The sequence below is a fragment of the Nelumbo lutea genome, chromosome 4 (assembly GCF_056320005.1).
Source record: "Nelumbo lutea isolate HS-2025 chromosome 4, American lotus-T2T, whole genome shotgun sequence".
Taxonomy (NCBI): Eukaryota; Viridiplantae; Streptophyta; class Magnoliopsida; order Proteales; family Nelumbonaceae; genus Nelumbo; species Nelumbo lutea.
Window position 1 is genome coordinate 45,104,497 of NC_142687.1, and position 27,857 is coordinate 45,132,353.

The 27,857-nt window shown below is 35.4% G+C and overlaps 1 protein-coding gene across 2 annotated transcripts; it reads right to left on the reverse strand.

Annotated features, from left to right (window-relative positions):
* Positions 1 to 866: 866 nt before the first annotated feature.
* Positions 867 to 22,786, reverse strand: LOC148855534 (uncharacterized). Of its 2 annotated transcripts, XM_088940968.1 has the most exons (7): positions 22,417 to 22,786; positions 22,231 to 22,277; positions 18,481 to 18,640; positions 18,173 to 18,365; positions 12,390 to 12,519; positions 1,672 to 1,848; positions 867 to 1,442 (listed from the first exon to the last, which is right to left on the reverse strand). In XM_088940968.1, exons 1-7 carry the CDS (start codon positions 22,583 to 22,585, stop codon positions 1,293 to 1,295), a joined length of 1,026 nt encoding a protein of 341 aa, XP_088797094.1. In that variant the 5' UTR covers positions 22,586 to 22,786; the 3' UTR covers positions 867 to 1,292. The 2 variants fall into 2 exon arrangements, with proteins under 2 accessions (XP_088797094.1, XP_088797095.1); XM_088940969.1 differs by lacking the exons at positions 867 to 1,442; positions 1,672 to 1,848 and adding an exon at positions 6,254 to 6,566 and having other exon boundaries at positions 22,417 to 22,768.
* Positions 22,787 to 27,857: the final 5,071 nt, after the last annotated feature.

Consider the following 27,857-nt stretch of genomic DNA (forward strand, 5'->3'; position numbering starts at 1 on the left):
TAGGATGTAATTCAGATTGTGATGTGGACAGGCAATCTTTAAACCACAGGATTTGCAAAGTAGGAGAATCATTCAAGTCCCGGGTTGAAGATTGCTTTTACACATGGATGCCTTTATTTGCCTTTATTTGCTCGGTAAATAGACTTATGGTGCAACTCAATTGATCTGAAGGCACTGTTAGAAATCCTGAACCATTCTCGTTCATGACTTCATGTGGACTCTAAGAGCAACAAATATCATCACTGCAGATTCTCTGACTATCAGGGAAAAAGTCACATGGGATTGATTGGGGCACGGCACCTGGCCTGTAAATAACAAAATTTGCATACAGCCCCATAGGAGCATGGTACCATCAGAGTTAGGTACAATATTTGCTACCTGAATATGGCAAGGACATCATTGGAAACAAAATATACAGTATTGGATACAAAATTTACACTAAAGTTGAAGCTTCCAACAAGATATGAAACCTTTGTACAGGTTAGCAGGTTAGTTGATGTAAGTAGAAATGGGTGGGGATAGTGCAGGCTGCATTTTAGGCCCAGTGGCCATGCCATGGAGAGCCTGCAGTTCTGCAGGGCCAATCCCATTAGGCCATTACTCTAGGAGTGATGCCAAATAACCATAACTACTGGGTCATTGGAAACCTGTTAAATATTTGATTATACTACCATCTTTATCCTAATGATGATCGTGTCATTCCAAATACTTTAAGGTTGGAGTAATCATTTTCTTTCTATTTGTACAGATATGTTGAGGTTTTCCATATTTCAACCAATTATTGGTTCACTGTTTCTGATTGAAAAATCATTCAATTTAACATGACATTGTGGTGTTTACAAAAGAGAACAGAAAACCAAAAAATATAGCATAGAAAATTGATGATATATAAAAATATGAAAACTGAAACCAAGAAACTAGTCAAGAACTTGATCTGCTTTCAACCATGCAAAGGCACAAGGCCCATAGGCACCTTTAATATCATCTAATGCACAAGTCAACTACATCACACAAGCATTTCAATGCATTAGAAATTCAAAAACATAGTAATGCTGCAGTCAATGACATCAAGTTTAACACCTCAAATTATCAGCTTCTACCATTTTGTAGCATCATTGCTTGGATTCACCCACCAAATAGACGAGTCAATGACCTTGAACAAATAGCTGGTTGATACCTGTTATTTTGTGGGCTTCCTCTGATAAATCAACTACTATTTGAGCAGCTATGAAGCATTACTGGATTTGAGTTTTGATGGGAACACAGGAAATTTTCCAAATCTTTCAACTCCTTCAGTTTAAGGTCTTGATGTCTGAGATCAAAGCCTTAACGCAGAGTCGAGGCTTCGTACTGACAAGATTACTTGGAAGCACTGAGACAGCAACCACTAATGATCCATTTGCTACCCCAGAAAGGGGTAACAACTCAACAAGAATAGCCAACTGTATATTTAAATTATGGTCAGCACAAGAATATTTGATATGCATGAATATCATTATATACTAATGTTAACACCCAAAGAGATTTTACGCAGGATTGTTATATACTAATATTAACATCCAAAGAGATTTTATGCAGGATTGAGAATGTAAGCATCCAGTTTTAATTCTTCACATACTAGAACATGTATTCTAACTGTAAAAAGAAGAGGAAAGAAACAAATTTATATACCTGTGGAGCCTTGAGGTCCACAACTGAATCTGGTAAAACATCCTTAACTGCACCAGCCACAACACTGAAGCACTTTTCTCGATCTAATAAATTGAATGAACTAGAATCTTTTGAAGTATTTCTCTGAGTCTTCATCTCAGTCTCTTCTATCCCTCTTCTATTATAACCAACTGCAAACTACAAATGTCAAATAAGATGTAGTGTGGGGAAAAAGAATTAATTGGAACTGCAAGTGTGGCTTTTTCAATTATTTGTTTTCTTGCTTTCTTTTCCTTTTTTTTTTTCTTTTTGAGGGGGGTTCACTCATAAAATCTTGAAAATTTCCATCTCAAACATCTTCAAGCACCAAAGCTAAAGATAAGACCATAATTGCATATTTCAGTGAAATAACATAGATGGTGTTTGGTATGGTGGTGTTTCAAGTGGAATGTTTCAGCTTGAAGTATAGTGTTTGAAGCAGTGTTTTCAACCTGCTGTTGACCCAGCTGGTTGAACCGTCACTTGGCCAAGATTCTAGGTCCAGTTTTAGTAAGTAGAAATCTGCTGAATTAAAAAAATATATATATGAAAGAAAAGTAGTTTCTTGAAGAGAGAAAGAAGAGAGAAGAAGAAGAGAAGAAGAGAAGTTGAAAATAAAAGAGAGCAATGATCTGCCCCTTCACTTATTATTTATACTAAAAATAATAGAACAGTACAAAGACAACTATGCCCTTATAGGGCAGCAAAACATAAAACAGCATATATAACACTCAAAAAATAATAAAATTTAGACTCACAAAACAACTGTGGTCCCCACCTCCTATCTAACAACTAACATAAAACATCTATTCAGAAAAACATCACAAAACTGATTAATCTTCAACACTCCCCCTCAAGTTGGAAGTAAATGTCACACATTCCCAACTTGCGTAGATCATGTTCAAGCTTGTTCTTTGCCACCCCTTTAGTGAGAACATCAGCCAGTTGCAACTCTGAAGAGATATAAGGCAAACAAACTTCTCTGGTTGTTACCCTTTCTCTTATAAAGTGTCTATCAACTTCAATGTGTTTTGTCCCATCATGCTGAATTGGATTGTGGACAATATTAATTGTAGCCTGATTGTCATAGTATAACATCATAGGTTCCTCTGCTTTCACCCCAATCTCACTCAAAAGAAATCTAACCCAAAGAAGTTTTAAGACACCATGAAACATGGATCTATACTCAGCCTCTGCACTTGACCTTGCCACAACCACTTGCTTCTTACTCTTCTAGAAGATCAAGTTTCCACCTATAAAGGTACACACTACTGATGTAGACCTCCTGTCACCTAAGCATCCTGCCCAGTCTACATCTGTATAGGATTCTAGCTTCAGGCTCTCATGATTTGAGAAAAGAATGCCTCTGCCAGGATGCTTTTTCAAATATGCAAGTATTCTCTCAATAGCTTCCCAGTGCTAAACCCGAGGTGCATGCATGTACTGACTCACAACATTGACAACATAAGAAATATCTAGTCATGTCATACACAAATACAACAGTCGGCCTACCATTCTTTAATATCTCCCCACATTCTTTACCAACTAACCATCCACACCATTAATTCTATGATTTGGATCAATAGGAGTATCTATTGGTTTGGTCCCCAGCTTCCTAGTCTCCCACAGTAGGTCAAGTACATACTTTCTTTGTGAAATGAAGATCCCATGCTTGGATCTTGCAACTTCAATCCCCAAGAAGTATTTGAGTTCACCAAGATCTTTGTTCTCAAATTCTTGCTACAATGATTTTTTGAGATCATCAATCTCTTGCAGATCATTTCCTGTCACCACTATATCATCCACACACAATCAAAATTGACACCAGAGCATCTCTCCTCTTCACATAGAGGGTGTGATCAGATTATGTTTGTGTGTATCCAAAACGAATGAGCGCCCCTCTAAACCTATCAAACCAAGCCCTAGTTGACTGTTTCAGTCCATACAGAGATTTTCTGAGTCTGCACACCTTTCATTTACTAACATTTTCATAAAAGCCTATTGGAATGTCATATATACCTCCTGTAAATCACCATTGAGGAAGGCATTTTTTATATCAAGATGGAACAAGGGCCATGAATAGGTGGTTGCTAGAGATAAAAAAATACGAACTGAACTCATCTTAGCTACTGGTGCAAAGGTTTCTAGATAATCAACATCATAGGTCTGAGTATACCCTTTTGTTACCAACCTTGCCTTGTACCTCTCTATCTTTCCATCGGCCTTATACTTTACTATGAATACCCATCTACATCCGACTGTCTCCTTGTCTGGGGGAAGATAAACTACTTCCCAAGTTTGGTTTTTTACCAAAGCATCTATCCTATCTTGCATGGTTGTTTTCCACTAAGGTTTGGAGAGAACCTCAGTAGCATTCCTAGGTATAGGCACAAAATCCAGGAAGAAAGAAAAGCACGGTAAAAGGGTGATAAGGCATTGTAGGAAAGATGGTGTGAAATGCAATAGGTTGTACACTTTCTCTTCCCCTTACGAAGTGCAATGGGAAGATCAAGGTCAGTAGGATCAGCTGCAACAATGGTGCTAGGGACAAGAACATTATCATCAAAAAATATAACAGGCTCAGGCTCAAAAGGAATACTTGGAACTGTATCTGCCGAATTTGGAGTTTCAGAAGGACTGTTAGAGAGTGGTGTGGGTTGAGGATGTGTGGAGTCAACCATCATATGTCGGCATTGATATTTCTATGAGGCCGCTTGTAGTAGCTTAGGTAATGAAACTAAAGGTGCAGGTGCTGGCTGAACTGATGCAGGTGCTAACCGAACTGATTGAGGCACCAAAGAAACAGGAAGAGGAACAAATTGTGAGTTCTCCTCCCCAAAACTCTCCTAAGGTGAACCACTCGAGAAGGTGGATTCAAAGAAGGTAACATCCATAGTGACAAATTTGCTCCTCGACATTAAATCATAACAGTAATACCCCTTTGGTTCTGAGCATACCCAAGAAAAACACATTTCTTGGCTTTAGGATCCAATTTCTTACAATGAGGGCCAAGAATGTGAACAAAGGAAACACAACCAAAAACCCTCAGAGGTATATGAAATATCTTCCCATTTGGAAAAAGAAGACTAAATGGCACCTTAAACCCCAAAGTCCGTGAAGGAACGTGGTTAATCAAATGCATGGCTGTAAGAACTACACAGGAACTGAAGCACACACCATAAGACTCCTTGCCACCTCCACAACGTGTATGTTTTTCCTCTCAGCAACTCCATTCTGTTGCGGTGTATATGCACAACTACTTTGATGAACTACACCATGTTCTAAGAGATGCGTGGTCAGGTCCTTCTCAAAGTACTCTCTGGCATTATCTGATCAAAAAGCCTTAGTTCTCACTCCAAATTGTGTTAAAACCATCTGGTGGAGCAATCGTCAAAGTTTAAAATGTCGATGTCGATGGAAATATCGCTTACCAAAATATAGGACATGTCGAAAATGTCGAGGGAAAATATTGTAAAACTTAGAAACATTGTAGAAATATTATGAAATATGTGGAAATATGCAAAGATATTTTGTAAAATGATAAAAGAAGCATTAATATATATTTCTAGACTATTGTCTTATTCCCAACCATTATATAAAGCTAAAAAACTAAGATCAGTAACAAATTAGTAAATGACGATTTACTGATTTATTATGCATTTTGATGTTTTTACAAGGTTATCTGATATTTTCTTTTCTTATTTTTAGTTCTGATTTATTATAAATTCTAATATATTTATTTCACACTAGAAAATAGAAATACATTTATTCTGATTTTTTAAATATTAAGGTTATAATACATTATACTTTATTATAAATTTAATAAACTGATTGTCCTTTTTGTAGTATTAAGATTATGATAAATTCTGATTTCTTATAAAACTAAATGAATTTATTATGATTTTTAATACTAAATTTATAATAAATTATGATTTAGTATAAAATTTATTAAATTTATTCTATTTTTTATATTAAATGTAGAATATGGTTTATTATAAAATTTAATAAACATTTTCTGATCTTAATAAATATTTTAAAAAATACTAACTAGTTAATATTTTGTTACTTGAAAAATATTTTATGTTTTATATTATAAAGTAATTAATTAATTCTTTTTATAAATATTTTATTTGAAATATTAAATAGAAATATTAATGGAATAATCTATATTAATATACTGTATTATATTAATATAATATATTATATTTTTAATGTACATAAGTCGACATCCTGTCGGCATAATAGGAAAAACTGTATTTTTTTGGTTATTTTGACCGATTTGGTCGACATTTCCGAAATATAGGAAATGTCAACCGACATAATGTAATTTTTATATTACCATCCATTTTCATGTCAGTGAGCCTCGACATCGACATATGTTGGGCAACATTAGCGACATTTGGCGACATTTGAAACCATGGTTGTTGTACCAAGTTAGAAACCTCATCACGTGATCTCATCAAATATATCCAAGAATATCGTGTATAATCATCTACAAACAATGGAAAGTAACGGAATCCTCTCATTGAAGGAATAGGATATGGCCCCCATACATCAATATGAATAATATTAAAAGCAGAAGTACTTCTTTTATTACTTGGTTTAAAAGATTATCTACAATGCTTTCCTAACTAACAACTCACACACTCCAAAGTAGATAATTAAACAGACTCAAACAACTTTGGGAAAAGACATTTCAAAGAATTAAAAGAAAGATGTCCCAAGCGATTGTACCAAAGCATAATATGGTTCACTAACTCTGACCCATTACTACTGTTGTTGCTAACATGATGTCCCTGATGTCTTGGAATCTCATCCAGAAAGTGGACTCCATTCACCTCACAACCACTCCCAATCATCTTCTTTGACTCCAGATCCTACAAAACACAATGACCAGGAAGAAAGGTCACGAAACAATTCAATTTTTTTGTCAACGAACTAACAGACAGTAGGTTGGTATGAAGTCTAGGGACATAAAACATAAGATAGAGTTATATCATTGGACACTCTAACTATCCCCTTCCCAGCAATGGGCATATGTGAACCATCTGTTGTAGAGACTACCAGAGCACAACTGATAGAAACTGAAAAGGGTAGGGGCATTAGTCATGTGCTCAGATGCTCCCAAGTATATAATCTAAAGGGGTCCCTCCTTACCTGAAGTGAATGCAAGATTTGCAGTTGCATATGAACTACCTGTATTGCTAAGGAAGTGGTGTAGTTGGCTCCTGCATTTTGTTGTCCATTTGGAAGGCTAGAGCTAGGTGAATCTTTCTTACTCATAAGTTGTCCAAACCTCTCCAATTCTCTTCTCACTACTGCTACTGCAATGGATTCCCAATCAGTTTAGGAAAGAGGGCCCGAAGAGTCTCCTGAAGTGGCTACATTTGCATTTCCCTTCTTGTTTCTTATCTGAGCATGCATAAGATTTGGATGAAGCTTCCAACAAGTATCCCCGGTATGCTTAGGCTTCTTGCAATGATCACACACTAAGTCCTTATCTTCCCTTCTAGTCTCACTACTCCCCCTGTCTCCATTTGGCTTAGGTTTTATTGTACCAACCATAGCCGACTGGTCAATCCCAAGCTGTCTCAGCATTACATTCCTCCTACTCTCCTCTCCAGAGACAAAGGCATAGGCCTGAGAGAGTGTCACACCCTCCCTAGAAAGAATATATTGCCTAGCAATGTCAAATTCAGGGTTCAGCCCTGCCAACTCAAAAACCCTATTCTTCTCTACCAGTTTGTGATAAGTTGTTGCATCATTTACACTTTCCCATACTACAATTCCAAGTGATCTATTTCCTGCCATAGGGTTTTCAACATGGAGAAATACACAGCAAGAGGTTTTTCTCCCTGTTTCATACTTATCACCCGATTTCTTAACTGATAGGCTATGGCTTCATTTTGCTTCTGAGAGTAGCTTTCAGTCACTCCATTCCAAATCTCCTTAGCAATATTAGCCCATAGGAATTTTTTTGCAATATAAGGTAACATAAAATTACACAGCCAGGACATTACCATGTAACTCTCCTGCACCCATCGGGAAGAGTCTGTATCAGGTTTTTTCTCCTCCCCAGTGAGATACCCTAATTTTCCACGGGCACCAATAGCCATCTTAGCTGATTGTGCCCACTCCAAATAATTTGTACCATCAATTTTTATTGTAGTAATGATCCCAAACCCAAAAATATCACTACTACCTCCAACACCCAGTCCCACAGTACCGATAGATTTCATCTCAGTATTCCAACTCTCCATCTTACTTCAAACAGTTCAACAGTAAGAAAAAAATAGATTGGAGACCTTCAAAAAATAATTTAATATCACACGCACAGAAACCAACCCTTCTGGAAGAAGAAAACCCTAGCTGGAAAGAAATCTCTCTCCTCCCCATGCCTCCCAATAGAGAAGAGTGAATTGATCGCTCCGGGAGGCTTAGAAAATTCCAGAAACCAAACCGCCCTCTTCAGAAAATCAAAAGAAAACTAACAATACATGGGCGCCCAAGATCAGATAAAAAACAAAGAATCCAACTTTTCTATGACTCTTCCCCATACTCCAATTCTTCCTAATTTTGATGTTGAATAGTAGATCACCTTCTTGATGACTAGATCCCACCAAAAAATCCAAGAACTGGGAAATCTATAGTAGATCGATCAGCCATTTACTACTTCATCCAGTCAACTGATCTAGGGCTACATGATAATGCTTCAAGAAACCCTAGTCGATGCTCTGATACCAAATAGAAATCAGCTGAATTAAAAAATATGAAAAAAAAGTAGTTTCTTGAAGAGAGAAGAGAGAAGGGGAAGAAGAGAAGAAGAGAAGTTGAAAAGAAAAGAGAGCAATGATCTAGTCGCCCCCTTCACTTATTATTTATACTAAAAATAATATAACAGTACAAAGACAACTATGCCCTTACAGGGCAGCAAAACATAAAACAACATATACAATACTCAAAAACATAATAAAATTTAGACTTACACAACTACTGTGGTCCCCACCTCCTATCTAACAACTAACATAAACATCTACTCAGAAAAACATCATAAAACTGATTAATCTTCAACATAGTAAAACCCAAAAAATGGTCAAAAATGTTGACTTCGTCAAAAACCATCCAACCCGAGCAGTTGGAACGTTGACCCATTCGACCCAGTGACAAGGTCATGGGTTGCACACTAAATGTGTATGCAAACCTCAAGAGGCCATAACTTTGTGCTTTGATGTCCAATTGAGGTGATCTTTGTCTTGATTTTGGGTAACTTTTCGAGACCTATGTGTCATGCCTACTATTTTCACTAGAAAACCCCTTTTTGGCCTCAAATCAAAATTTTTAATACTTTTACAAATAAAAAAAAATTAAAAACATAAATTAAATATAAAATAATGCATATATTACATGTAGAATATAATTATACATTATTAATTGATAAAACACATGTTTATACATAACTATACACATATATGCATATAAATACATATACATATGTATGTATTTACATATTGTTGACATGGCACAGTCTGACCCATTTGACCAGATGGCCAAACCGGTGACCCGCAACCCAGAGGCAAAAACCGTTCAGCCTCCATGTTGGTGGTTTGAAGCTAATACCAGAGAAAGAGACATTTTGACATGAAACATGAAATAAAATGTTTTATCAATGTTTCAAACACAGGCATCATTAGACCACAAATAGAATAAAGGAAGCGGGAATACCCTTCAGATTTAAGATATGTCATTTTGATGTTTCTTCCAATGCCCCCTATTTTTGAAACCTGATGTAAAAAGTGGTGTTCCCAAGTAGAATAAGTTTTTTTTTATCATTGAAGTTGAATTGCCTATGTGACACCCTCAATACTAAAATGCTCTTCAATAAGGAAATTTGCATCTTTTTACTTATTTGTTTGTGTTTTGCATTTGCACGTCTCTATGCACATAGAAAACCAAAACATTCAAGATAAAAACCTGAAACAAAATACAAGATTTTGGCCAAAAAGAAAATGTTAATTGAAACAAGTATCCCAAAGAGGGATGTTAATGGGCAGGTTAAATGCTAAACCCGGCTTGTGGGTTAGGGTTTTGGTTCTTTAACCCAAGTCAGGTTTGTGTTTTGGCTAACCCACCCTACTAGGTCATAATACCCTATAGGGTTTTCTTGTAATTTGCATCTTTTTACTTATTTGTTTGTTTTTTGCATTTGCACGTCTCTATGCACATAGAAAACCAAAACATTCAAGATAAAAACCTGAAACAAAATACAAGATTTTGGCCAAAAAGAAAATGTTAATTGAAACAAGTATCCCAAAGAGGGATGTTAATGGGCAGGTTAAATGCTAAACCCGGCTTGTGGGTTAGGGTTTTGATTCTTTAACCCAAGTCAGGTTTGTGTTTTGGCTAACCCACCCTACTAGGTCATAATACCCTATAGGGTTTTCTTGCAATTTGTTGACTTCTAACTCCACAGCCTTAAAATTTAGGATTCTTTTCATGTTTGTTTTGATTTCTCTTCTTTCACTAATGGAGAAAGTGACACCCTATAAGGTCAGGTCGGGTTCAGAAATTGCATGTTGCTGAGTCAGGCTAGGTCAGGTTCGAATGGGAACATTTGAGGATCAGGTTAGGGTTGAGGCAAATATGTGCCAACCCAACCTGTTAACATCACTAATCCCAAAGATTGACCTTCCTTTTTTTTCATATGGCATGTCTATGCCTACACTAATAATGTTGCCACATTTTTTATGGATAACAGTTCTGAATTTTATTAGTAAAAAGATTAAACAGTAAAGTGTGCAAGCCTACAACCCCACCAACGTGGCTAGCCTTTGTAACCCCCTCTTCTAAATCCATTACACTCTTCCCAACTGGTGGATCTATCCTCAATGTATCTGATTTGTCAATGCCCCTTCTTTTTGTCAAACTCTGTAGTCCATTAGCAGAATGTGGCTTCCATGTAGCATTTGTCAATGCCCGCCTAACTTACATGATTACCACTTTGAGCTAGTTCAATATTCATTTCAAACATGAAGTTAAATATTAGTGGTTTTTTCTTGTGTAATAGATTATTTGGTTGATCTATTACAACCATTTATATGAAGTTTTGAATCTTTAACTCATTCTGTCATGAAGTCTTGAATCTTAAGGTTTACAGGACAACTTCAGATAAATAACCTTAGTTTCTTGGCTTTGTTTAATGATTTGGAACAAGACAATAATTTAAAAAGGTGGGCCTATGCTTCTTTTATCATTTCACAAAATACCATTCTACATTTATGCATATTTTACAATGTTTCAACCATATCTATAATTTTTACAACATTTCCATATAATTTTTACAAATCATATGCACCTTGTCTACCCTTAGATAATTGATATAATTCTTTTTTCCTAGAATATGTCAAACATATGCTTCAAAATATTATAGTATTTAAAAAACAAGAAGTCAATTTGCTTGGCAATTTTTATCAGTTTATTTTCCAAGGCATTTTTTCAGTAACCATTAGAAACTTTATTAATTTGTGAAAAAGAATGATTTTCCATGCACCCTTTTGTAGGCTATATTTACCTACCTCTCATTTGGCTTTTTATTTTTATTCACACAATTAGTTTGATAGCCTCCAACCAAAATTAGTTTCTTCTAGGAAGCTCTACCTCTTGAAATGGACTACAGAGAATGAAGAAGAGAGAAGAAGCTGGAGATTGATTCGGGTATATTTCTTACTATCCTTTAGGTCTCAAGGGGCTATTTAACCTCTGTATATTATGCTTATCATGCCAATTACCAGCACATGGCAGCCAACTCGAGTTAGCTATGATGACATGCCTTCCTGGCATAGACAAACTTGATAGGAGGTGCTCCATGAGATATCTTCAGTGGGCTGCTTGGTTGAGGACCCCGAGTTTGAGATGGCTGGGTCTGGATCTTAACATAGTTCCCCAATGGAACCATCCAACAGAATAGTTGGTCCCTATAGACTCCTTGTCTGGCCAATCGTCAAAACATATTATTGATACATATAAGTTCATCTATAGTATAAAGCAGATATTTGCTTTGGGTTCCAGGCAGGTCATAAAAGTCAATCCAAAGACCATATAGCATTTATATGATCAATACTTGCACATGCAAGGTTCAAAGTATCGATACGTATCGGCCCGTATCGTGCCGGTGGCTTCCTGACGGGGGTGTATCAGGGTTCTGACCGGTTCAGGGGGTGGAGGAGCCTTAAACCGGCCCCCCTGAATCGGTTTTGAAAAAAATAAAAAAAGGGTTGAAAACACTATCGATATCGCCCGATACGCCTCTACCGGCATATTGGGCGTATCAATATTTTGAACCTTGTGCACATGTGCATGGAACATGCTCTTAAACTAGTCTTGGTAAAAGGATGTGTAGGTGGAATTTATTGCATGACTGCCTATTTTCTCATGGTTCAAGAATAAATAATGGTTCACCAATTCCTTATGATATCAACAGTAGAGAAATAAGCATAAGTAGCCGATTTAGTCAACATTGACCAAAACAATACATGTTGACCAACTTTTTATTTTTTAAACTCATTATAATTTCTGTCATGGGTTTCGACACTAAAATATGTCTGCAACACTTGGAACATATCTTTGACTTTTTAAAACCATCAATCATACTGTCACATTAGTATCTATCCATGTGCATATGAACTGATAAATAATGATAGTACCTTTACAGGTCTTTCAACATTGTTTTGTTTATCATCCAAGAATTGTTGGACAAGTTTGGACACAACTCTTCGTAGATCCATCTCATTGAGACTGCAAGTTGCTTGGATAGGAAGAATACGATGAATCCAACTGCACCAAAAAAATGTCATATAACATGACACTGGAATAAATTTAGAAAATACTATTGGAAAACAACTCACACATAACGAGTCATGAGATGTATCAAACTAATGAATACCAATAAATGATTTCTCAGCAATGAAGTGCAAGTAGCCAATGACTAGGCCTCTTAGCTTCTCCAAATATGATGCATGGCTTAGGCAATAGGTAGATGATGTGTTCAATAAATTCAAGTAACAAATATATAATCACACCCATAAAAAATATAAAAAATATTCTTTTTTAAAACAATAGAAATAATAATGACAAGAAATTTTCAAAACATGCAATCTATATTATAGGTATAATACAATTGGGTCCACATCAGCAGTTTCTCTCTTCTATGTGTTAACACCCTCTCAGTTTCTTTTGTCAATTAATTTATGACATAAATACAATGAGATTAGCATCAAGTGTCCTATTTACCTTGAAAAGTGAAACAAGTTGTGCCCATTAAAACTTTTTCGAGTTTTGAACTCCCAAGTCTCACTACTTCCTTAAATCTCTCTCCAATCTTCTTGTTATCAACTACTCAATTAATTTCCATATATAGTAACATAGAGCGTTCTGACTAGGGTGGCGTTTGGCAAATCTGAAGTATAAACTCTAAAGTCCAAAAAGCAAAAAAAAAAAAAAAAAACAAAAAATCTCCAAAAAAGCTCTGAAAGTATGTAGAAAAAATAAATTTTTGCTTTTTCAGACATCTGAATACAGTGGAGTTGTTCAGTGATCTGAATGTTGTGACATCTGAAAAGTTTGCAGTTTACAAATTTACCCCTCAAAATCATTATTAAATAACAACAAATAAAAATTATTAAAATATTATGATATTATAGAAAATATTATGAAATAATAAAAATGATAAAATATTAAAAATTAATAAAAAAAGTCTAGTATTATAAAGAATATTATAAATATTATAAAATAACATTAATTAAACAAATATTATAATATTTTACAAAATAATATTAATTATACCGACACCAAAAATGGTCATGGGCAACCAACAATTGAAAGCCCTTGTATAGGATGATGACAGTACCAGAGGTGCCAGTGGCCTTTGATACACATCCAAGACGGTAGTCAGTGAGTGATTTGGTTGCCTATCAAGCTGTTGTACCTTCAACGTATGACAATCAGTCAAAGACTATCAATCGACTGTTGTCCCTTCTTTTTAGGCTCAAATCGGAGTTAAAGGAACACCATTGAGCATGTGATCAAGCATTCCAAAAATGACAATAAGGGGTTGTCGTCGCTGGAGAAGAAACCCATCAATTTATGTCCATGTTGCCATCATTGGAGAAACATGAAATGTGAAACTTTCAGGAATCCATCTAGAATTTTTCAGGAACCCATTGATTTCTGTCCATGTTGCTGCCATTGAAGAAACATGAAATGTGAAACTTTCAGGAATCCAGCTCAAATATTTCAGGAACCCATTGATTTCTGTCCATGTTGTTGCCATTAAACAAACCCATCAGTTTCATACTTTCACCTGGTTGCTCAGTTTCTTCTTTAGATTCTCAAATATTTCATCCAGCTTGAATTGCACAAATTTCAACGGATGAACATGAAGTAAAGCTAAAAGTTGTTTGACAAGCATAGCTAGAAGCAGCTGAAGGGACAACCACTGGTATTAAGTTTTTGATTTTCATAAAGGGCACAATTGGTATGTGATTTTCGTCCGCTACCTCTGAATGCACTCGGAGCTAGTTCAATCACTAAATGACTCATAGGCTTTTTTGGCGTTCAGAGGATCAATTTGGAGGTGTAGCCGAATGACCTCCAACACTGAAAAAGCAAATTATTCAGTGTTCGGAGGCCGATTCAAGAAAATCTTAGGAAAATTGGCCATGTCTCTAATATTATATATTCATCATATTAAACAAAAATAATTGTGACAAATGAAAATTATTTCTGTTAATGATGGAAATGGCTTAAATCAAAAAATAAAATAAAAGAATTAAACTAATGGTGAGAGTAGTGATAGCATTATGGCAATGACAGGAGAGAGTATTAATGTAGTAGTAATCAAAAACCAAGTTTTATGATCTCCCCCCGCCCCCCGATTATATGAATGTGCAAATGACATCGATTAAACTAAATGGTGAGAACTATGTGTCGTTTGCCAAATCAATGGAGGTTTTTTCTCAAATCCAAAGGGAAAGTGAAGCATGTGAGAGATGATAAACATTTAGCTGAACCTTAAGGGTATAGTGAGTGGGAGCAAGAAAATGCTCAAATCATGACATAGTTGTGGAGTAGTATGGAATCAAAAGTAAGTGTGAATTTTATGTTTTTAGATACAGAAACAAATATGGGACCATGTTAAGAAGCTTTATTCTGGTTCCACACAACAAGGGTGTTTCAACTCCTTCAACGCCACAAGTGTTTTTTCATTGAACAATGAAGAGACCGAGTCAGAGGACCATGAAAGTCGAGTATTGGAAGCATCTGCCTTGACAGAAATCCAGATTTTCATGAGAGTTCTGATACTGAAAATTTGTTCCTGGAGGAAGAAAATGACATCACATCAAAAAACTTAACTCTACCACAGCCTTCTGAAGCTGTTCTGTGAGCAAATAAGGAATAAGTAGGCTCTGGTGGCAGAGGTAACAGTCAGTACCCATCTACACCTAATCTTGTTTCAGGGACTCAACATACATAGGGTATTCTGTTGGTGGTTTCTAGCTGCCCTCCTGTACAAACAGGAGTTACACACAAGAGGGATATATGTACTAACAAGGGTTAAGCGGTCTCTCCACAGCTGATTAAACCTAACCTTGTTCCCTCGGAAATTGGTAATTCTAGGTCAAGTGCCAATACAACTGCTCTAGCTCCAAAGTCCAGTGTTGAACCTCTCTCTCCAGGAATGCCTGTCATTTGTTTTAAGGCTACTGATGAGTAGAGTGGAGATGAAGAGAGAGTAGAGGAAGCTTTTCGTAAGGAACAAGGGGAAATAATTTGGAATATGGTGTGTGAATCCTTTGAGGAGCTTGTAAGTAAGGAGGGAGGGATTACAACAAGTCATGGGGAATTTGGAAACCAAGACAACATTCAGCTTGAAATTAAGTAGGGAGATTGGAGAGAATAAGGGGGACCGGTAGTGGAAGTGGCAGGGGAGATGGGGCTAAATCTAAAAGAAATTAATAATACGATAGTTTATTCCAAGAAGGGGGGGGGGGGGGGGGGGGGGGGGGGGGGCAAGGACATATGAAGAAAAAAATGACAGAAGTAGAGAAATAGAAGTCTGATGTAGTGAGAGACTTAGAGTTTAGTGCAAAGGGGGAGAGAAGGAAGAGATCAAAATAAAGGGTGGGTGATTTGGGTAATTTTTCAAAAATTGTCATGAAGATAATAAGTTGGAATGTTAGAGGATTGGGGAGTGCTACGAAAAGGCAGGTAATAAAAGATTTGCTAAGAAAGGAAAATCCAAACATAGTGTTGTACTATTATTAAGAAACAAAAGTGATAGATATGGACAAAAGATGGGTGAGAAGTGTTTGGAGCTCTAGAGGACTACGATGGTCCTTCATGCCTTCAGAGGAGCATCTAGGGGTCTAGTAACTATGTGGAACAATGAGGTGGTGGAGACCCTGGAAGAATTAATTGGTCATTTCTCAGTCTCTCTAAAGTTTAGCAATTTGGAAGATGGATTCATGTGAGTTTTGCCAAATGTATATGGTCCTAACATACATACATACATACATACATACAGATATATATATAATATAGAGAGAGAGAGAGAGAAAGAGGTGAAATGTGGGAAGAGTTATACGAAGTCAGAGGCCTATGGGATGGACCTTGGTGTCTAGGGGGAGACTTTAATGTAGTTAGGTTTACAAATGAGACAAATAATACCAATCAGATGGTCTCTACCAGTATGAGGAAATTCAATGAGTTTATTGAAGACCATGCACTAAAAGAGATTCCTCTCCAACAAACTTTGTTTACGTGGTCAAAGTTTCAATGCCTCCCATCTGTTCCGAATTGGATAGGTTTATCTTCACCCCTGAGTGGGAAGAACATTGAATAGGGTTGATGACTAGGGCCTTGCCAAGAGTCACTTCAAAACATTGCCCAATAACCAATTAGTATTGGAATTAAGGCTTTTCCCAATGGCCCCAAACCGTCTGGATTTGAAAATATGTGGCTTACTCACCCAAACTTTGTGCACAAGGTGGCTGAATGGTGGAATGAGGAAATTGGGGATGTTAGTTGGAAAGGGGTTAAATTCCACGGGTAAATACAAAGGCTTAAATGCAAATTAAAAGAGTGGAATAAAGATCATTTTGGAAGAATAGAGGAGAGGAAACTAGGAGCGGTATCCCAAATTGATCAAGTAGATGATAAGGGAGGCCAAGGAATGTTAAGAGAGAAGGATAGGATCTGGCGTCAAGCTTTAAAGAAGTTGGAAGAGATTTTTCTTAGGTAGAAAATTTGTTGGAGGCAGAAATCGAGGCATCAATGGATTAAGGAGGGGGATGGCAACACTAAGTTTTCTCATGCATTAGCCAATGGGAGAAAAAGAAAGAACGTTGTGGAGAAATTAGAAGTGAATGGTAAAATTTTGGTCAACCAAGAAGAGATCACCCATGGTTTTGTGGATCACTTCAAGCAATATATAAAAGGCTGAACAATGTTGGTTTTAGGGTGGAAGGACTAGAATGGCCAGATTGGATACTAAAATGGCAAGAATATTGGAAAGAAACTTTGATTTGGAAGAATTAAAGGAAGTTGTCTTTTCAATGGATAGATCTAAAGCTCCAAGTCTGGATGGATCCACTATGACGTTCTTTCAGGATTGCTGAGAGATAATTAAAGCGGATTTATGGGCAGTTTTTGAGGAGTTTGTTGAGGAACACTTTATTAGTCCAGGGATAAACTCCACTTTCTTAGTTCTGATACGTAAAAAGAGAGATGCCACCCAACCAAGAGATTTCAGACCCATCAGCCTGGAGAAAAGCATCTATAAGATAATAACAAAAGTATTGTCACTAAGGTTAAAATTAGTCTTACCCAACCTGATAAGCCAATCCCAAGGGGCTTTTTTTCAAGGAAGACAGATCACTAACCAAATCCTGATAGCTAATGAATGTGTTGAGGATTTTAAGAGGAGGGAAAAAGGTTTTATGTGTAAACTAGATTTGGAGAAAGCATGTGATATGGTTGATTGGTCATTCCTCATAGAAATTCTGAGGTGTTATGGGCTTGGAAAGAGATGGTGTGCATGGATTGAAGGTTGCTTGAAGACTTGCCATTATTCAATGCTAGTTAACAGGGTGATCAGAGATTTTTTTTTCTAGCTACCAGAGGGTTGAGACAAGGGGATCCGCTTTCTCCTTGCTTATTTACCTTGATAGTTGAGGTGTTCAACATGCTTATCTCAAGAGCTGATTGATTGGATCTTTTTAGAGGTTGGAGGGTGGGTAGTGCATAGTCCTTAACAACTACAAAATGAATGGAATTAAAAAGACAAGAACAAAAAATGAAAGAACAAAACATGAAAGAAAAGCAAGAAATTGATAAAAAAACATAAAACAGAAAGAAGAAGAAAAGAGGGGAAAATTGGAATATATATCAAAAAATCTCAAAGAACTAAATTAGTATGCAAGCAACTCACAGTGGTGCCTTCAGACTTCTAGAATCCAAAGAACAAAATATGTTTGCCAAAATATCAACAGTGTTATAAGAGCTATTCCTTGGTATGGTTAAGAGAAGTAATCCACTCCTTGTCAACTTTACTAGTGAAAGAACCTGACTGCATTCAACACCTATCTTAGCAGAGAATGAACTAGTTTCTTTTGAAATTCCATCTGCATTCAAAGATAAGTAACGGTCATTCACTACCAAGTACAAATCAAAATTTGGAATTTCACATAACCAATTTTCATTTGAAAAAGAAAGTTCATTCATTTACAAAACTACTACCAGAATCTCTTATGGTGTCTCCATCCTTTGTGCTCTCAAGGTTATTACCACCTTTCCCATTGCTTTCCTCTATGCATACTTTTCTTCTTTTCGCAGCCACATTTGCATCCAAGACTTCCAAACATTCAGAGCTACTACCACAGCTCTGAGACACAATAAACTGCACAAAAATCCAAAAGATAATGGTACCAAAGTAGCCTAGTCTATCATAATATCATCTGGGTCTCAAACAAATCTGATATACATTTAAATAGAAAATCTTAATCTTAGCAAAATCCAAAAAAAAAAAAAAAAGATCTTCAACTAGAATAAGAACAATTTGCATTCTGAAAAGTAATAGTTTGATACCATATTTCCAAAATGAAGTGATATATTTCCAATGAAGCCTTCTGAAAATGCATTAATCATTGCAATAAAAATATAAGAAATAATAAGTAGGAATCTTAAAACCCCTACTAAGTGCCAAAACTGCAGAGTGGGAGCATTGCTTGAGCACCAAATTCAAATGTGTTGGACACAAAAGCACCTTCTAAGTGTGCAACAATACCTACTTTTTTAGGGGCTGAAAACGCTATCCGTTTGTCCAAAGTTGAATTTGAATTTGATCCAGTTAAAGGTGATCCAAATTCAATCAATTATTATTTTATCGAATATGGACCAACCCCTATCCAATCTGTTATGGCCCAATTCAATTCAATGCTTATATATAAATGTTTATATTGTATCTATTGCATGATGATGATGATGATGATCTATTAGTAAAATTGGTTTGAATGTTATGTTTTTACCTAAGAATCACAGGTTAAATTTTGTGCAAGTTAATTTCAATTCATTCTCTTCATGATATATACAATATCAAAGTCATTCTTAGTTCATTTTATTATATAATAATATAATTTTTTTATCATTTTTAGTGTTATTTGTTAATGTTGTTCAATATCTGATTGCAATCCAAATTCAATTCTAATCTGATATAGATAAGACTCAAATAGAAGGTGAGCAATTTATTAAATTCATTTCTAATCTAAGCAATATAGTAAAGACCACAAGGAATCCATCTGAAGGTGCACTTCAGCAAGGAAACTAGTTCATGAACTTGAAACAGAAGGTTAGCAAGTTTCGAAGGACCTTCCATCTGCCCTTTGGCCCATCTGATGTTTTTTTCTGGAGTCACCTTCAACAGTTCAACTGCCAAGGAACTAAAGTGGAGTCTATTGGCAGTCCTTAGACCCTCAAGAAGTGAGCAGGTCTCTGCTTCCGAAACATTAGATATTGTGGTTGGACCACCGTAAGCCCATAATAAATGAACATATCACTATTTAGGTTCCTAAAGATGCCACTAATCCCTGTTGCAGAAGGGGTTTCCTGAGATTTCCTAAAGCAGCAATAGACCTGTAGGATGAAATCACTATCCCATCTAGGGAGGGTAAAAACAAGAGGGGGGTTTGCAGGAGAGGTAAGCAGAATTTCCTAATAGTTTCTTTGTAAATCCCCAATGTTGAAGCCTGTAAACATTTTGGTGAGAAGCATCCAGGAGTTGACTAAGTTCAGAATCTTAAATCTTAAACTCACAAATGAAGAAAACCTGTTTTTGAAAATTCTTCTGTTTCTTTCATCCCGAATGCCCCACTTCACTGCATGGATGACTGCTTTCCAAAAGAATCTTCCTCTTTTTCCCAATTAGGCCATTGGACAATGAACTGCACACAGAGTTAGGAGTCCAACAATAACAGCCATCATGAGTTGAATCCAGGAAAAAAATTGTCAAATGTTTGTAGGCTTTTAGCAACATAACAGTTTATAAGAAGATGGCATATAGATTCCCCGTCCCTATAGCATAAAACACACACATGGAAGGGGGAATACATCTCTGCCCCAGTAGTTTCTTCTGCAAGATATCATAAGTGTTCAATTTGTGACAATCTGCGAAGTGCCAAATCCTTTTGTCCAGGAAGGGGGGGGGGGATGAAGGCTTCTGAAATTGAGGTAATAAGTGAAGAGATCATAGAAATTTCAGTATCTCTCAAGGCTCTACAGAAGTTGAAGTTGTAAGAGTGGATCTAATCATCCCTAAAGATGGTAGAGGTAGGGATGGCAATTTTCCCCATCCCCGATCCCCAAATGGGGATGGGGATTAATAGGAATCCCTGATCAGGGTCGAGGTCGGGGATGGGGATTGAGGCCCCCGCCCTAACCCTGACCCCCGATTATATACAAGTAAATTTATTTTTCAAAAAAAATACTGTTGTCTAAAAAAAATTCGGGGATTCAGGTCCCCACGGGGAACCCATCCCTATCGGAGATCGGGGATGGAGGACAAATTGTATCCCTGATGGGGATCGGGAAGGGGATGGGGTTAATTTCAGAATCAGGGTCAGGGACAGGGAATATGGTCCCCACCCCGTTGCCATTCCTAGGTAGAGGAAACGAGTGCGTGTTCACAGGAAAACCTAAATAAGGAGGGGAAAGACTCTGAGAGAAGTTTACTGCCCCACCGAAGGTCAGTCCAGAATCTAATTTGGTTCAAATTTCCAAGTATAAATCTGGTTAAGGGGGTCAAGGTATTTATAGTTGGAAGGATACCTTTCCAAGGGTTGGCAAGGGAATAGCTCAGCAATGGATGAGTGTCGCCCCTTTCAAGACCATTTCTACCATATTTACCTCAAATAACTGAGGTCCATAGAGATCCCTTGTATCTCGAAATCCATTTTCCTAGTAGAGCACAGTTCCTTTTAGAAATATGACCAAGAACCAGGCCGCCCTCCTTCATTGGATTACATATGTTTTCCCAGTTCACAAGGTGACTCCTCTCTCCACTTCCCTCCAAAAGGAAGTTATGTTAAAGCTGTTTTAACTGACTCCTCACTCTAGCTGGGATTTCAAGCACTGAAAGATAATAGGTCAGGAGGTTTGAGAGGGTGTCTTTGGTTTGATTAGGGTGAGCTTTCCCCATGAAGATATAGCTTCTCTTCCAAGACTCCAGTTTTTTTTTCATACTTATCAATGATTGTACTGCCAGATAGCTTATTGTAGGGATTACAGCCCTTGTTTTCAAAGAAAGAGTGCAATCTTGACTGTTTTACATGTTCTTTGTCTATGACAAGGCCTGTTCACATGCCAGGCTTCAGACTCAGCTCATGAACATTTTACACTGTTTCAGGGGCTCAGGCTTTCAGGCCAAGCTCATTCAAGTTTTGGCAAAAGATCAGCCCGAGGCTAACCCATGAACAGGTCTAATGGCAACTCTATACCAACACATCACTAATTGGAAGAAAACTAAAAATAACTCATCCATTATTTTATTTCAAATCATTAGAGACTACAACCAAAAGCATTTAAGTAACTTCGTGGTTAACTAGGATGACTAGTCAGCCCAGTTAATGCTTTGTCATCCTAGGTGACCACATCATGAGTATTACTATTTACCAACTAGTGATACAGTCAGTCTATCCCCCTACTGACTAGTTGGTTGACTAGTCAATCATCACATTGACAGCACTGTTTTAAAGATGTTAACTTTAATTCGAAGGAATCAGGGTTATTATGGAATAATGATGGAATTGCCCAATTCTAATTTCTATACAAGAACCACCAATTTGAATATACATTGTTGTGTTTCCATCAAAAGCACGCTACTGTGACAAATCAAGTTGCAAGAAAGAAAACACTACAGAGAAACAGATAATCCGCTCCAAGGAAATAATAAAGAAATTTATAGAGTAACAAACAAAAAAGAAACTTGATAAAAACCTTTTCAAGGATGGAAATAGCTTCTTTCGTGGCACTTTTCTCCCGCTCTGGCAAGAAAAACAGAAGTATCAAAATGCCATTTTCTCAGCTGGATTGAGAAAGGAAACAGAAAAAGAAACATCAAGTCGTAAAAAGCAAAGCAAGTTGAAACAAACAACGGGAAGAATGAGAAAACAAGGGTCTCACTAATGGGGCAGGTAATGAGGAACCCAGAATGCGAGTACTCCAAAAGCGAAGAGGGTGCGTTGTAATCGAAGCGAGGGATGTTGATAACTGCTGCGTGCTGCTCCCACGGCGTTAGACCCTCCTCCCTTCCTTCGGGGCCCAACCCCGAATTTGGTTCATTCTCCGCCATCTTCTTCCCTTCTTGAGTTTTTACTTCTCCTTTCTGCAAACTCGATTTTCAAAAGCTCGTACTTAGAGTTATATCTGCATGAGCCCTAAATCGGATATCAGTCTTTTTTTTTTAATCCCCTGGACGGCTGGACCCTGCTAATCTGCTATATAACCGCTTCACGCAGCGGCTTTCAACTGATCCGATTTGATCGGATTACCTAAATCAAATTGAAATCGCTCAATCTATTAAGTAAAACCGATCTGGTCGGTTTGAATCGGTTTGGGTCAGTTTGGGTTTCAACCAATTCCAAGCTTACATAATGCACATAAGTCCAAGTGCTAATATTATATATAATATTTTAGAATATATTCCAATCGATTATCTATTAAGTAAAACCGATCTGGTCGGTTTGAGTCTGTTTGGGTTGGTTTGAGTTTTAACCAACTCCAAACTTGCACAATGCACATAAGTCAAAGTGCTAAATATTATATATAATATTTTAGAATATATTTTCTGGAAATATATATTTAAGACCAAAACATACATACAAATATATCGAAATATATATTTTCTAATTTCTGGAAATATGCATCTGACATATTTCAGAATATATATTCTTTTCAGATATATATTTATTATTTAAAACTATAACATCTATATTTAACAGATATTTTTTCAGAATATATATTTTTCACATTACTAGGTTCAATTCAGTTTCGGTTTTCACATACGAAAGCCGAACTGAACCGAATTATCGGTTTGTTTATCTTTGCAACCTGAAACCGACCGATAGTAAAGAAAAACTGGCCAACTCGAATTGGATCAGGCCGGATTGGTCGATTTGGTCGGTTTGAATTTATTTGTAAACAACCCTATGCTATACTAGTCGAATTCGGATTTGCTTAACTCGAGGTGAACCAACATGAACAGTAATAAATTCATGGGCCTGTGGATTATGGGCTTGGTTCAAAGGAATAGCATCCCTAAATGGGCTAAGTTGGAAAAATCCATCTCAATAATTATTTTTGGGTTATGAATTACTTGATAAATTTATATTAGTGGATGGTTGAATTGATCACTTAGCATCCCTTATGATCAAACCGATAGAATATAAGCTCTCTGTGGTTGGGTTTGGACGTTGCATGCTACCTATTCCGCACCCAAAGTTCCTTTGTATTGTGAATTATATAATACAAAAATTTGTTTTAATTTTTACTATTTTTTACATTTTTAAATTGAAATTACATATATTTTAATTTTATTAATAATTTTACTTTTATAATTATCTTTTGCAATATTTGTTAAGTGAAATAATATTAGAGTAAAAAAAGCATTGAAACATTTGGATTTAGAGAGAGTTCATCCAAGTCCAACCTAGATATTACTTTGGGTCATGTGTCGTTATAAAATTTTTATGATTTTTATTAGTTGAATTTTAAGTTAATAAAATTATTTTTAAATTAATAAATTTTAATTATTTTTAAATAGAATATAAATATATTTTAAAAAATAATTTTAAGACTAAGAGCTTTTTATTAATTTATTAATAATTTATGTTATTTTAAAAACATTAAATGGATTTTAAATTTTATTAATATCATTAATAATATTATTTTATAAGTTATTATTAAATAAATTTGCATTGATTTTTATTATGTTAAGGTGGAATTTAAATTCATAAAAATTATTAACTTACTAAGTTGAATAAGCTATTAGTTAAATTAAGTTAATTTTTTAAGATTTTTAATAGTAATAAAGTAACTTTTATACTTTTAAAGATTGTAGAACAGTAGAACAACTTGAGATGTAGTTTTTTATTTGATACGATAAAGGAATCATTTTTCATAAGAAACTAATAGAATAAAGGGGCCATGTATAATACCTTAGTATGCGTCATTGATTAATGTATGGAACTAATATACCATGTAAGTCATAAAAAAAAAATGTTCTAAATTGGTCGTCATTGAACATATGGGACCTACCAACTAATGGTGGCTCAATCCTGCTACCACCAATGTTGAAGGGTTACAATGGGCTCCCCCCCCCCAAATATGGTAAGTTTCATATGCAAGTAGGGTAAGTATTTATAATCTCCAATTAAAAAATACAATAATTAGGTTATCTTTATTAATATCTAAATTATATTAATAAATAAAATTACTATAATATCTTATTTAAATTAATTATTTACATTATAACATAATATAAATAATTTAATATTTTAATATATATATATATATATATATATATAAGTTAATATATCAATGAAGTAGTTAAAAATTTAAATGTAACTAAATTAATGAAAATAATTTTCTTGATACAAATATCTGTCAATAAAATGAAGTAAAAGTTTTGTTAATATATTACTATCTAATCTAAGTTAATATCTAACTACACAAATAGTCCATTTGTTTTCCAAATAGCTAAAGAATGCCTTAAATTATATTGGTAATTATTGTTGTTTATCTTTTTTTATATATACATCACTAGTAGTTAAGCATGTGCGTTGCATGTGAGAAATTTTTCTTGAAATTAATTACTTGAATTTTAGATACACCATATTTAATATATAAATTAAAATTTAACAAAAGTAACAATATAATTAAAAATAAACTTTAAATGGTTGTAGTTTTAATTTCATAATGTCATGGAAATTGTGTAAAACTGAAATAAAAATAATTGTAATGTATTTTGAGATAACTTTTGTCTTGACTAATTTGTAGTATTGTTTCACTTTTGGAGGTTTGTTATCTTTTTTATTATATTTTAATCTTGATCTTTTTTATTCTTTTGTCTTTGAATAAATTGACATCTTCTATCCATGTTGTTGTTGAATTATCTACTTTGATCATGTTAGTTGTTATAAATTTGCTAGAATTATGATCCATATTTCCTTTTTTATCAATTAATATGATGAAAAAGTATACCTTTTCGTTTTAGCTCTTAAAGATAAGTTATGAACTTGTTACTTTTCCTAGCAATAAATTATTTTGTAGTAGTAGTAATAATAATAGTGCTTATTAATAAAAATTTTACCTCTCTTAAGAATATTACAAATTTCGATGTTAAACATTCAATTATCTCAATGGTTGGTTCAAATAATGTGATAGTACCTAGGGATGGCAATTTTCCTCATCCCCGACAAGTACCCGAGCTCCCTAATCCAGTGGAGTTGAATATGATGAGTGTTTTGGTGGGGTCAGAGTCGAGCGAGGATGGAGTTAAAAATCCCTGACACTCTTAAGACTCTCTTCTACTACCTAAACTAATTAACTCGACACTCAACAGACAAAGAAGAAAGAATATAAAACAATGCCTAAAACTCAAAGCCCTACCCTTCTCCAGTTCTTCTTCCCTTCTTCGTCTATCGTCTTCAGTATCAATAGTTGTCGTTGCCCGTCGGTACTCTCTCTCTCTCTCTCTCTCAATGTCTCTCTTTCTCTCAACTTAGTGCTTACAAGTCCGATTTCTGGTTTTTGAAATCTCTAACAGATGTAAGATGTTACAAATATGAAATCTCAAACAAATGTGAGATGTTACAGATCTGAAACTCAAGATTTTCCTTCCGTGTGCAAGAAACTTGGGATGAACATACATCAAGAGCTACCCTACAAAATGGAGTAAAAAAAGGATTTGTGTAATCAGGGATCTTGGTCTCCAACGAGGAATTCATCCCCGACGGGGTCAGGAATGGAGGAGCATTTCTTTCCCCGACAGGATCAAGGACAGGGATGGAGGATGATTTGGAAATTGAGGTCGAGGATGGGGAACGTAATCTTTGCCCCATTGCCATTCCTAACAGTACCTTTCCTAGTGTTATATGATATGTTGATTCTAAGCATATATCTGTTCGATGCATTTTTTGAATTGTCAATAATATTATTGTAATATATTCTTAGTAAATTATTTATTTTAATTTACCACATACCTTTTTGAGTACTTGACATCAATTTTTGTATATTTGGCACAATATGACCCTTTTTCTGTTAAATCAACCTTTTTGTCGCAATTGTCACATACATTGTACCAGGGTCCATCCAAGTTGAGGATATTAGTTACTATTACTTTGGTTGAACAATAATTTACCTATACATATTAGATCTTTAATTTAAGCATGTATTATTTAAGTAAAGGTATAAATGTGTAAACTAGTTTGCAATTGTTTTGATGGATTCCTTTTTTGAAATTACTTGAAATGTTTGACATTATATGAAGTCCTTTATTTTAACTTCTTCTAATTACTCGAGTAAGTAATTTTTTTAGTCAACAAAGTACTATTATTTTGAAGACATACTATTTCGCACCTGCATTTGTGAATGTTTATCTTTATAGACATACATAAAATAGTATGCCAAAATTTGATTTTATACTTATAGTTCTCGTATATGTGGATTAACTTGGATTTAGGATTGTACATGAGTCGATTTGGCTTGGTTACATGCAATCTGCCCAATTGAATCAACTATCTCAGGTTAAGGATTATACCACTTGAAACCAACCATATTTTCTTAAAAATGATCCAAACATGATGAATCGGTTTTGGTTAATTCAATTTGATTTGGTCGAATGGTCAACCATATGTTTACATTGGAGTCTTGGAGAAGAATAGACTTTGGTATCTAGACTAGAGCATTAAAAGTTGTGTCATTCTATTTTTGAAACTATGAAGAATTAAGAAAATTTATTATCAAATAAAATACTATAATTGATTAGTGAGATATTAGGAATATGGAATTGAGACATGTGGCATGCAAGGGAGAAAGAGATAAACAAATATAAACTATTGGAGGATGTGAAGGACATTTTCATTTTTTCCATTGCATTGAAAGGCAATAACTATATTATTTCATGAAATATTAGAAATATGGAATTGGGATATGTGGCATGAGAGAGAGAGAGGGGGGGAGAGAGATATGGACTGTAGGAGGATGTGAAGAGTCTTTCCATTTATTTTATTGCATCAAAAGGCAATTTGCATTAAAAAACAATAACTATTTTAGGCAATAATTAATAGCCAAACATAATTAGACTTTATTAAAATAATATGATGGATTGGCAAATTGAAACCAACCCGATCTCTCAGTTATCCTATTTTGAGAACCAAAACCGATCAACAATGCTTGAAAACCAACCAACTTGGACCAACTTGGATCAAGTTGGTTGGGTTGGTCAGTCCCATGAGCAGGCCTACTTGCATTGTTGTGATAGATTTTGTAAAAAAAGAACCACCTGTATTATAGGAAAATGTGTTATGTATTTATTTGTATGTTTTGTTTTATTTTGATCATAA